The sequence below is a fragment of the Condylura cristata genome, unplaced genomic scaffold (assembly GCF_000260355.1).
Source record: "Condylura cristata isolate star-nosed mole 26May11 unplaced genomic scaffold, ConCri1.0 scaffold00004, whole genome shotgun sequence".
In the NCBI taxonomy this organism is placed as follows: domain Eukaryota; kingdom Metazoa; phylum Chordata; class Mammalia; order Eulipotyphla; family Talpidae; genus Condylura; species Condylura cristata.
The window spans coordinates 24,068,234-24,080,954 of record NW_004567105.1 but is presented as its reverse complement, the minus strand read 5'-3'; the positions used below and the strand labels follow the sequence as shown (position 1 = coordinate 24,080,954).

The 12,721-nt window shown below is 33.7% G+C and overlaps 1 protein-coding gene across 13 annotated transcripts in view; it reads right to left on the bottom strand.

Moving 5' to 3' along the window:
* The window catches only part of PPFIA2 (protein tyrosine phosphatase, receptor type, f polypeptide (PTPRF), interacting protein (liprin), alpha 2), a 339,529-nt gene that overhangs the window by 81,142 nt on the left and 245,666 nt on the right, over positions 1 to 12,721 (bottom strand). For all 13 annotated transcript variants that reach the window (XM_004675845.1, XM_012720376.1, XM_004675847.1 and 10 more), the window contains 3 exons: positions 7,798 to 8,019; positions 2,115 to 2,261; positions 998 to 1,132 (listed from right to left, as the gene is read on the bottom strand). In XM_004675845.1, the coding sequence (XP_004675902.1) occupies positions 998 to 1,132; positions 2,115 to 2,261; positions 7,798 to 8,019 (504 nt within the window). The remainder of the gene's footprint in view (positions 1 to 997; positions 1,133 to 2,114; positions 2,262 to 7,797; positions 8,020 to 12,721) is intronic.

Sequence of the window (12,721 nt, the reverse complement as noted above, 5' to 3'; positions counted from 1 at the left end):
AAAATGTGTGCATATTTTTGACTTGATATTGAAGGTCAAACATGCTTTTGGTGCAAATCTGGACTTTTATTCTACTGATGTGCATATACAATTTGAGGCAATGCCATTTCCATTTGACTGTGAAATGTAAGAAGTCAGTTTTAACATTATAATGGTTTCAAATTCTAAAAAATTCAGGCAACTGCAGAATCAAATAGCTACAGCATGGGAGATAATTCTTTAACATTCTTCATTATTGTTTTAATGGGCTCAGAAGACTTTGTAACTATCAAAAGCATTTTCTGCCTATTTAATGACTTTAAATGTTGGAATTCTACAGTCTAATTCCCAACTTCTTTTTTCATTGTTTTTTTTTTTTTTTTTTTTTTCTCAAATTTTATTGATTTGTCAATTGTTTACATAACTATATAGTTTAGGAGTGCAACTTTACCATAAGCATACGTGTTCATGCTTCATTCATCCTCCACTAGAAACCAATGCCAGCACCATATCGTCTTCCCTCCTTTACTCCTATCTCCCTCTCCCCCTGTTCCATGTGGTAGTCAGTATATTTTTCACACAATCTAAGCTAATTCCCACCTTTTGAGAAACTTTTCCTGCTTATGGCTTTTCTGATACGTAAACTACTAGAAAATTTATGTTGAGCCTATTAAATTACTATGTATCAAGGAAAAATACATATGAAATACCATCAGGGTGTGGTCAGATTCAGCGCTTATTTTTCAGTATTACTCTTACCATGAAAAAATGCTATAAAAACATGAAATATTGTTTGCTTTTGTAATGTTTAAAATAGGCAAAGGACTCAATACGTTCATACCAATTACATGCTACAAATAAGATATGCATCAATTTTCAAATTTATCTAAATAACAGACCAATATAACAGATTTTTATAAAACTTAATTTTCATGGTGCCAAAAAGAAAAGGCATCCTTTTAATTACTAGCTATTTTCTTAAGTCCCTCTCAGTTGGCCAAATGTTATATTGCAGTACCTTTGTCAAGGCAGCAATTCTCTGAGCCAATTCGGCCTCTACTTCAGGTAGGGTCTCAGCTTTCCTCATAGTCTGCTGCAACTTTTGCTCAGCCAGCTCAAGGCGCTCTTGCAATTGTCTGTTCTTTTCTTCCATCTGAAAAGGGGAGGGGGAAAAAGACTTTTTTTTTAAAGCGTTACAGTCAGGATCGGGAACGCTGGTTTTCAGCTTTCACTAGACTTAAAACTAGCTGCTATTTTCACTACTATGCAGAATGATAACTGTCTCATGTCTTCATGTGGCACTTACCTATATTCATTAACAATTCAGCATATGAAATAAAAGAGAAGCTCTTACCACTGGCAGAAAAGATAAAAGAAGTCACTGGTGAATATAAACTTGGACAAATGGAACGTGGCTCAGCATTAAGAATTCAAATCTATTGTCAGAGTAGATATTGACCATTATACTATTCGTAAATACTCTGCATACTAATTAAGAATCCAGGTTCTTAACCTGGAGTTGTCAAGTCTTTTCTATGAAGGGCAAGACAGTAAAATGTTAGGCTTTGTATATGACATATACATATATATATATATATACACACACACACACACATACACACACACATGTACTCTCTGCTTCATATATTCAACTCTCCTTTGTAGCACAAAATTCATCATTAAATGAATGGGAATGGCTGATTCCCAATGAGATTTTATTTGCAAATAAAATTTTAGGTCGATAGCTTTGGTATGTGGGTCACAGTTTGCCCACTCTTGCCTCTAGTGCTAAGCAGACATAGGCTCCTATGATTGACTCTGGTGGTAACTAATTGTGGCTACATTGTAGGTGGTGGTTAGGTTTAAGTGAGTCAATGCATGTAAACTGTTTAATGCAGTTTCTGGTTCATGCGCTGATCCTTAGTAAACATTAATCATTACATTTTATCATTACTAAGACATTCTTTTTAATTTTCCTAAAAAAAAAACCACATACTGAAAAATTCCACCTATATAGTTATTCCCTTTCTAAATTATCACAAATGATGATTACCAAGAAAAACCTTATTGAATTTGTGTTTTGTGACAGGGGTGAAAACACACACGGACCAGAAACCAAGAAAAGGATACTGAACCTGCCGTAGGATGGCCTCTTTATTTGCCAACTCATTTTCTAGCTTATCATTCATGTCATGGATGGAGGTAGATTCTCTCTGAGCACTGAGGTAACGCTTCTCAAGGGTTGTGATTCTTTCTTCCATATCTTCTTTCTGTGCCATAGCCTACAATTACAGTAATTGAAAAAAACTCCAATCACATTCTCAATGTAATACATTATCTTTTGTTTAAATAAAATAGTAAGATATAAAAACGACTCTTTTCATAAAGCAAATGTTTATTCCTTTTCTTCATGGAGGGGATGCCAGAGTTCATGTGTGTTTTCCAAACTTCTCTGTCAGAATCCCTACATATTGGATTAACTGAAAGAGTTCTGTCCTCTCAAAATGCACTGGAGTACAATTTAGAAACTGCCTATAATGGAGTTGACATTCTTAGAAAAGAAATGGAAGAAAAATAATCTCATTACACAGATTCCATATAGGCTAGATTTGAAAATGGTGGCAAAGAAAACTTCATATAAAGGATAACAATTACTGTTGAAATTGTCATCTTTACATACAAGAGCAACTCAAGGTTAAAAGAGGAGGCCAGAAAGCTCAGATCTGAATATCACAAATAAATCGACTAATTGACTTGAAATCTTTCATTCCACAAAAAAGAAAAAGCAATCATGTCCATTCAAATTCTGTGACTGTGTTCTTAGTTGTAAATATGGTTTTAGATGTGATTATGTAAAAAAAAGAGCATACAGAATTAGGGTGGGCTTTAAATCCAAAAGGATATTTTTATAAGGAGATGGAGACTTTTATCATTATTAATCAATTTATTATTAAATCATCTCCCTATAATCAGCCAACCTGTTTCTCTGACATATATTCCAAACAGGATTCACTTGTGTATGACTTGGGTGTTACATTTTGGGTTCAGTGATTCTTGTGGGTGATTCAGTGTTTAACTGCAGGCTGTGTTGCCAAAAATAAATTTTAAATTTACAAGTCAAAGAAATATATTTTCCTCATGTGTCATTTGGAATTTCTAAAAAAAGAAACTTTCTAGTCTCTGAAAACTGCTACCTATAAAAAGGAGAAAACAGAAAAAGACCCAATTATCTCATGACCTAAGGTTGACTTATAAGTTGGATTTTGAGATATAAAATATACATAATACTTAAGCAATACTAAATTGAAAAATATTAGTGTTTCAGAACATATAAGAGACAAAACGGCATCCATTTATTCATTTAGTCACTTAGCAAACTTTTGGGAAGCTCTTAATAGGCAGTTAGAAAGATAAGCTGATTTTACCCACAAAACAACAAATTCTTCACAGAAAATTCTTACTCTTTGAATCTCTATATACTTAGTGAGGTATTATTATCTAATGCCACTTAGTAGCCTTCTTGATTAAAAAATGGAAAGCTAAGTCTCTGTTGTAGTTCTATCTTTGTTTTATAGAAGTTTTTATTTTATAATTTTGAAAAATTAAAACTGACTACTTGCCTACAAATTTTTATATCAGTAGATTTCAGGATTTCTTCTAAAGATTTCCTTTTCAAATATTTCAGGGAAAAATTGGTCTTAGCTGAAATCTCAGACTGAGTTTTTGGATTAATAATTGAAAGACATCCAGTAACAGCAACTCCTAAACACATCATGCAACAGTAAAGACTAAGTTCATCTTTGCTTTCTATTATGTGTGCTGTGCCTAGGTTTTATCCAGTTCTCTATTCTAATAGAACTGGTTATAATCTAACTAAAGAACAACTAAGATTTATTCTTTGACAAAGAGTAATTCTAATACAGAATTATTAAACCATTGATGAAATATACAAATAGAATTAACTTTTAGATCTATTAGATTTTCCTCACATGCAAAGTCAAGTACATTTTAGTTTTTAATTATATGGTCACTTTTTCCTATTCCATCATTTTTTATTTAATTGATTAAAGAAATATTTATTGTTTGCACACACACAAAAAATAGCAATATTATAGGAATGGCAAGAAGAAACCTGTTTTTTCTTTCTTCATAAAAACATACAATCCAGCAGACTCCATGAGTCCATAGCCCAAGAATACATTATTGTTCAGAAGTTAAAAGCAAAGTCTGGGACTTTGAGCATGACAAAACAAAACCTTTTTAAATTACATTTTTTTTCACACCCTGCTTATTGACTTTAAAAAAAGATAAGAAGACTCATTATTTAAACAACAGTGAGGATGCATTTTTGGATTAATAATTGAGTGATAGCTGAATGAATAAACCTGGTTTATAAAACTGGAACAAACCTGGTAATTTGCCTGGCTAATCCTTAAATTCTTTCCCTGAGGAAAAAAAAATGAAAATAATGACAAATACCTGTCTTATCAAACAACTATGAGTTAGAAAATAATATACTGCACCTAAAATAGTTTTTGTGGTTGGTCCTAAAGGAATCACGAGCTAGTAAGCAGTGAATGTCTTGTGACCTGCATCTTTCTGGAAATATTTTATTTGGACTTCACAATGTTTTTTTTTAAATTTATTTATTTATGCATATATAATTGGGGTACAGGCCAGAGGTGCAGGGGCTGTGAGAGGATTCACCAGAGACAGAGTGGAGAGCGAAACAGGCAGATTGATGAAGTACACTGCTGAGGGGAGCAGTAGGTGAGACCAGAGAGGCCTGCTGCGCCATGTGGGTCACCTCCAGAGACCAAGCTCACACTGAAGTGACCAGATTGCAGTGCTGCACTTTAACCCATTCAACCACCAGGGAGGGCCAGGCCTTTGCAATGTTTTGGCACACACACACGCACGCACACACACGTGAATCAGAAACCAGAGAGGCAGCCAGAGGCAGAAGACGGATGCCTTGTCCGGGTCTCAATAATTCTGTGTTTTCCTACTGTCTTTTTTCTGCTCTACACACATTTACAGTGTCTGCCTGCTCCAAAAGCATTTGTGTTTGCAACCTCCCTTCAAAGGCAAATAATGAGAAATACTCCTTTTTTTAAATGAAATTCTTCTAAAACAGAAATACACAGAAATTACAGATATAGTAGCAATAAATTGTTTATTTAAATAATTTCAGGTGAATAAGGAACACTTTCCTATTAAAAGAGGTTCCTGATAAAAGAATGCCTGGCATCAGACAACTGACATTTTCCATCTATTGTGATATTTTGCTGCCCACATATAAAGAATGTTAGAATCAAAGGATAATTTTTACAAGTACAATCAGAATGGGTGATTTGGAGATACTGAGTTCTATCTGTGACACTAACTGGATCTGATGTAGTTGATTAGTAAATGAAAGTGGAGAATAGCTAAATCTCAGGGATTAGGAAAATGAAAATATACAATTGAGCAAAAGGTCAAGGAATGACTCTGGTGACTAACTAGAGAGAAATTCTGGTACACCTTCACAGTGTTCTAGCAAACAGGTTAAACTTTATCCACATTATAACTTCTCTGTATTAGTATTGTGAGTAGTGAAAATGAGAGACATATTCATGAAATATTAATTTGCAGTAAGGTGTAGAGAATAAAATAAAGCATCATCACTATATCTATATGATAGTGGAGCATCTTATCCAGTTCATGGATAAGATCTCTTTTTCTGAGAAATAAGAATTATTTTAGTAAATATTCTAATCTCAGCCATGTCTTTAATACTCAGATCACATATCTATATATACAAGCATGTATGTATATATACACATTTATTCTTTTTAAATTTTTTTAAATTTTTTTTATTTATTCATACAGAATTGGGGTACAGGCCAGAGATGCGGAGGGTGAGAGGATTCACCAAGGGAGCAGTGGGTGGGTCAGGAGAGGCCTGTTGTGCCATGTGTATCTCCTCCAGGCAGGCAGGGATCGAACTCATGCGGACTGGCTTAAGCTTCTTAGTGCAGTGCTTTAACCCGCTGTGCCACCAGGGAGGGCCTTTATTCATTATTTTAATGAAGAATTTTTGCGTCTGTTATTTGCTCAACAGTTGTTAGGTGTTAGAATAAAACAAAATAAGACAAAACAAAAAATCCCAGCCCTTCTGAAAGAAGAGTGGGACATAGCTTTTAGAAGTCATAAAGATTATTCATGGCTTATAGACTATGGCAAGGTCTTTGATTTTACCATTACTAGGATAGATTGCCACTGAAGAGTTTTAAGGAGAAAAGTGACTTGGCTGACACTGTGACAACAGCTGCTATGTTTGCACAGACTGTTACAATAATCTAATGAGAAATGATGGCTGTGTTGAATAATAAAGAGTCACAAAAGCTATAAGGTCACATTATGATATATTTTGATTCTGGAATATGATTTACTGCTGAAATGAATGAGTGTGGGTAAGTGCTACCATGGACAGATCCCAGGTTTTTGGCCTGAGCAATAACAATGCATTTGCCATCAGATCATATATGTAAGACTGCAAATGAGTTTGACTTCTTAAGGCTATATCAGAAAAATTGTCCTGTGGACATTAATTTTAGATACTCACTCTAGTTTTGGATATGTGCATTGTAAACCAGCAGAGAAGGATCAGCAGGAAATAGAAGTTGGGAATAAGAAGGCCAGGAGTAGCTTTTGGAGCCATGAGACAGCACAGATTTACCAAGAGGAGTGAAGGTAGATTGAGAAGGGTGATTGGGAGTGAGAAGCAGAGACAGCAAAGGAGCATATGGAGGAAAACTGAAAGAGATTAGTGTGCTATAAGCCAAGTGAAAAAGTAGTCCAGGGTGTGGGAACTGTATTCAGTGCTTCAAAGGACTGAGAAAGGACTCAGGATTCAGGAACACGGAGGTTAGTAGTGACCTGGATAAAAACAATTTTGATGGGACTATGGACATAAAATTATGCTACACTGGGAAGAAAAAAAGGACACATAGGGTCAACATTTGGCAAATTATGTAATAACATAAAAATGTATGATTTTAAAAACCATTAAATAAAATCTTGCAAAATTACAGAATAAAATTTCCATATATGTAAATACTTTTGTTTTTAATTGAATGGAGTAAGAAGGTGAAAGATTCTAAACCTCCTACTTTAGCTGGTAAGTTGAGTGGCTAATATTCTATAAAATACCTTCTATCCTTCATAGTAACTTCAAAGAACTCTCTTTAAATAGAATGATGTTAAGTCTAGCACATGAATACATCAGGAAAGCTTCCCATTTTCACACATATACACTCACATAGAAACAAAACCAAAATAAGAAGGGAAAACTTAAAGCACCATCTTTTAATATCCCCACAGACTAACTGAACACCAATTTACTAATATTCCCACATCTAAGAAAATTCAAAATTAACATGGGCTTGGTAAGGGACGATGTGGGTGGTTTGGTGGTGGAAGAGCTATAAAGACCACACCTATGGGGAGAAACTCTCTATTCTTAAAATATTAACAAAGATGTCAAAAAGGTAACTCATTCAGAAAAAAGAATGAAATTGAACAATTTAATGAAGTTTAACAATGTAAAATGTCATTAAAACTGTAAAAAGTTATTATATCTGCATTAACACCGAAGTTTCCTTTCCATATTATATAAAGATGAAGTAAACTATCTTTGTCTTAGTGAACACATTTTACAACTAAACATAATGCATCCCATTTATGATCGCTTGAGAAGAGGTAAAGAATATAAGCCATTAGAGGAATTGTAGAAAAAAACATCTCAGAGGCAGCAAAATGTTATGAGCCACTCACCTCTCTAATGTCCCTTTGATATTTAGTGTTCATTTCTTCTGTTTTGATGAGATCCTTTCTTGCTGTCTCTGCCTCCTGTTCCACCTCTCCCACTCGAGAAGACAGAGCTGCTAGACGTTCTTTCATTTGGGCCATTTCATAATTTTGCTTTTCAAGCAATTCTTGTAGTTCAACAATTTGACTAGTTTCATCAGTGGAATCTATAGAACCATTGGACAACCGCTGCAGGGAAAGAAAAAGAAATGTCACCTACGATCATCTTCATCGTTAACTTAAAATTCATGATCTTAAACAAATGAAACAAATATAGTTGTCCCATTGAGAATAACTATGAAAGAGTTTTAGAGGAAACGAAGGTATTGAAAAAATGTCATTGACATTTAAATATGAAAATAGATAAGCAATTTTCAAAGAGGTTAACAGGAGCAATTGAACTAGAAGATAATATATATATATATATATATAAATACTTTATTATATATATGATTTTATATGGAAACAGCACAAGACACTGGTATAACAAATAATTGACATCTTATGAATTATGTACCAAATTGATTATAAACCACCACATACGTAATATTATTAAATAATTTTAAGAGCACAGAAACTGTGTAATATTTGCCATTTTCATTCAAGATCCTCTGTGAATTGGCAAGTTTTATTTTCAATGACACCAGACAAAGAACTTACATATTACTTTATTTTAAGAAGGTTGTATCTCCTGTGAATTTGACCTAGCTGAAACAAGTGATTTGTATATTGATGTAGACATAAAGTTAATGAGAGCACACCAACCCATAGCAAAGAGAACAAAAGAGATGAATCCTTTCAGACTGATTCTTCCTCTTTCTCAAGAGAGGCTGCCTAGAAACCAGGCGGCTCATCTCTTGGAAAGCCCACCTCTAGTCCAGCTGTATTAGAAAATTTTTGTGGTGAAAACATACTAGCAACTAGGAAGAAATGAATGCTATGGATAAAAACACAACCAAGCAGAAATAAGAAAATATGGAGAAAGATGAAAGAAGCACAGTTGACTCTACTATGTTTATTGGAGAAACATTAACATGTGATCGATATATTAAGAAACAATTTGAATATAAATCTGTAGGGTTTTATGTGCAATCTGATTTTAAGAATTACTGACTAAACCTAGAAAGCCCCACCTAGTTGAACCAAGCGATGTGGAAAGACACATAACCACGTGAGCACATTCCTGAAACATCTGCCACCTACCTCTCTTTACTACCTGCTGGGATTGACCCATCTACATGTGCATAACAACTTTCTGCCTGACTTCAGAAACCTGTCCTTCCATCCTGTTGCCATAACTCCTATAATCTAGACTGTGCCTGACACCACTTCCATAGGCAAAGTTCAGTTTTTTTTCCAAGATAAAGAGGCAGTTATCATTGAATTATTGCAATTCTTAAACATTATCACCTGTAAAACTACACTACTATTTAACTTCCTATTTTTTTATGTCATTCATGACATTTAAGTGTGCCACAAACCTTTCACCTCCCACAAACCTTGTACTTTTTATTGTGCAATTTTGCAGTTTTAGGAATGCAAGTCTCACATTAGAGTAAAACAGATCGTAGGACAAGAGGGAGATTAGAAAGCATCGTAAAAACCGTGAGCGAGATAAAACAGAGAGGAAGGGGAAGGAGGCAAATGTCAAGGAGCTTGAAGCCCACTAACCTCACCCAGGGAGAAATGACCTAGTCAACTAAGTAAAAATAGCAGAGAAAGTCTGAGTCAGGCTGAAGACGGTATCCTAAGAAACCAGCTGGATCTGCAGACCTAGAACTTTGAAGGTATTAACTGTTGTATTGTATATTGAACCTCTAATTAACTTGTAAAAGGGGTAGGAGAGAAGTTCTGAATATGTTGCTGGAGATTAGACTGTGGTTAGCAGAGTGGATCCCCTTCAGCAGTCTCTATAGTTCTCTCTCTGCACTGCTGTGCTTGTTTCTGAGAGAATCAGAGCTAAGAAAAGCTCTAGGAATTGAACTTAGTGATAAAGCATTGCTTTTGCAAAACCATACTCCTCCCCTGGGTCATGCAATACAACATACATCGTAGAGTTGCATTGTTGTGAAGTTAATTATAATAAAAATACCTTTTTAGACAGCTTTTATGGGCGCAAAACTCGAAAACATTGTGAGTGACTTTTATACAGGACATAACTACCTGTACTTTGAACTGAGAACAGCCAGTTTATAATCATTAGATAGTAACTGGAACTGATTTAGGAAAGAAAGTAGATCTAAATGCCAGTCAGTTATCTCCAAATCTGGGATAATTAAAGTATGCTATGGCAAGTGTTTTGGAACAATAGCAAGTATCTTTGAATATCAAACACTGTTTACAAGTCAATAGGCAAGTTTAAACTTTAATAATATTTTTACTTACACTGAGAATTAACTAGTCACTTTTAATCAAATAAAAAGCATTTTTGAGGGAAATTATAAAAATCGCTAGAAAAAGTTTTGTTTTAAAAAGTACTTCATATAATTCAAAAATTACATTTAGGATTCTAGAGCCCTCAAGAACTTTGACGAAATTGAGATTCAGGTAATCATGTAGAACTAATTTGCCATTCAGTTCATTGACCCTTTCCATTATTTCCTTTAATCTGAATATATATTATCAACATGATGACATTACACATGCTGCATGGTAAAGACAAGTACTAAGACTGGTGTGTTTGTCTGGGCATACATATATGTATACACAGATATTTGGCAAATTAGTTGTTCATAACAACTATACGTTGTTTATTTTCTAATTAGAAAAATGATTATTCTAATTCTGTGCACCTGGAGGTCCATTAAAATCCTGTTTAAAATTGCATAATTTTTAATGGGCTCAAGGTAAGAAAAATTTAACTAAATATAAACAGTAATCAGGCAACTGAAATAAAATACTTTAAAGTGTTACCCAATTTAGCTCCTTTAAGGAACAGATGTATACTGCATAATCTTTATACTTTTTTGGAATTTATGACTATCCATGGGAAATTTTTCAAGCTCCCAGTTGTTTCTGAAGTGTTTATGAACATTTTTTAAAAACTCAAATATTTCATTTATTCAAATCACCTAAAATATTTTATGGCAAATTAAATATGTTTTCTTAATTTTAGAGTAGAACAGTAATATAAAAATTGTGATTCATATCTTCAAGAGAGAATAAACAACTTTTATTTCAAATCATTGTTATCTAAACATGTCTTTAAAACCTGTGGCATTTTTAACTAAAGAACAAATGACTGAACTAAAGCTCTACTGAGATGTAATTTACATACCATCAAATTCACCCATTTAAAATATAAATGCCAATATGTTTAATGTACTTAAGGAGTTATGTATCAACATAACTATGTTGATAAAATTATTTATGACATAACTGTGTTATAAAATTATGCTGACAATTTAATTTGAGAACATTTTCATCATTGCACATAGAAACCTTATACCCAATAGAAACCATTTACACCACACCTCCACTCCATCCCTTGGCAAACACTAATTTATTTGCGTATTTTATAAGTTTCACATAAGTGGAATTATGAGTATAAATTAGAGCAGAAGGCATGTGGCAGGGAAATGTGTGTAGACCACAATGGCCTTAACTTTTCATATGGATAGAATGAACTTTGTATATTCAATGGAACAACAGAGAATCATGAAGGTTTTTTTTAAACAGGGAAATAACATTAAAATTTGATGATATTTCAAGAGGTAAAAAATCAGGTATACAGTTAGGTGGTTTACAAGTTCATACAATTCTATCTGGCCAGAGATGGTTATAGAATGAACAAGTGTTTTGATTGTTTCAATGTCTTTAGGGAATAAAACAACATACTCCTAAAAACATATTTATTTAACACATCCATTAATCAATGACTTTTAGAAAATCAGTAAGGCACAAAAATACACAGAAATATAGAGACAACACATTCAGCTGTCATTGCATAAAATTTATGGGAAAAAAATGTTAAAAAAATGAACCCCAAAAGGAAAGTCTTTTTTGTTTTAAAAACACTATTTAGATGAATTACAGAAAAATCTGTAGTAAACTTAGGAAGCCAATATTATAAAATTCATGTTAAAATATAATATGGTATTATATACAGAAGCTTCAGGATATTCTGGTTATACTGACTTCTCCTGAGATAAAGTCAGGAGTTTAAACAAGTTTTTCCATTTTCTACCAGGAAAACAATGGAAATACACTTTTCTCTGTGTTTGGTCATCTTTAACAAAATTGTCTTAGACTTTTCCTGACCCGCCCGCTGCTCCCCTCAGCAGTGTACTTCATCAGTCGGCCTGTTCTGCTCCCCACTCTGTCTCTGGTGAATCCGCTCACCCCCTGCATCTCTGGCCTGGACACAAGTTCTTGTATGCATAAATAATCTTTAAAATAAAAAGAACCTATAAGAAAAATAACATAATACAGACCAAGTATTCACAAACCTAAATAATAATAATAACAAAATTAGAACAGATAGTAAATTTCAGGAACATCAATGAAGTATTAGGGTGAGGGAACTATTTATATAAAATAACCAGGGTATCCATAGGCTAATAGTAAAATGTACTTGTAAATATAAGGAAATCCTAGACAAGACACTGGCTTAATGAGGAACTTCAGAACACTTCAGCCCATTTGAAAACTTGGGAAATATATCCTTTTGTTCCAAAAGAGTGTTATCTTCCTCATTTTATTTCATATCCTCAAATTAGAGTGCCCAGATAAGACTGTATTTTTCATGAAAATAATGGGAAATAATATAATAGCTTATATTCATTGAGCACTTATTCCACAACTTATAACTGGCAAGTTTCCTGCCATTAAGGATGGTTTCCTAACAACTTACCGCTTGTGGTTATCTAATATCACTAATGCTTTATTATGA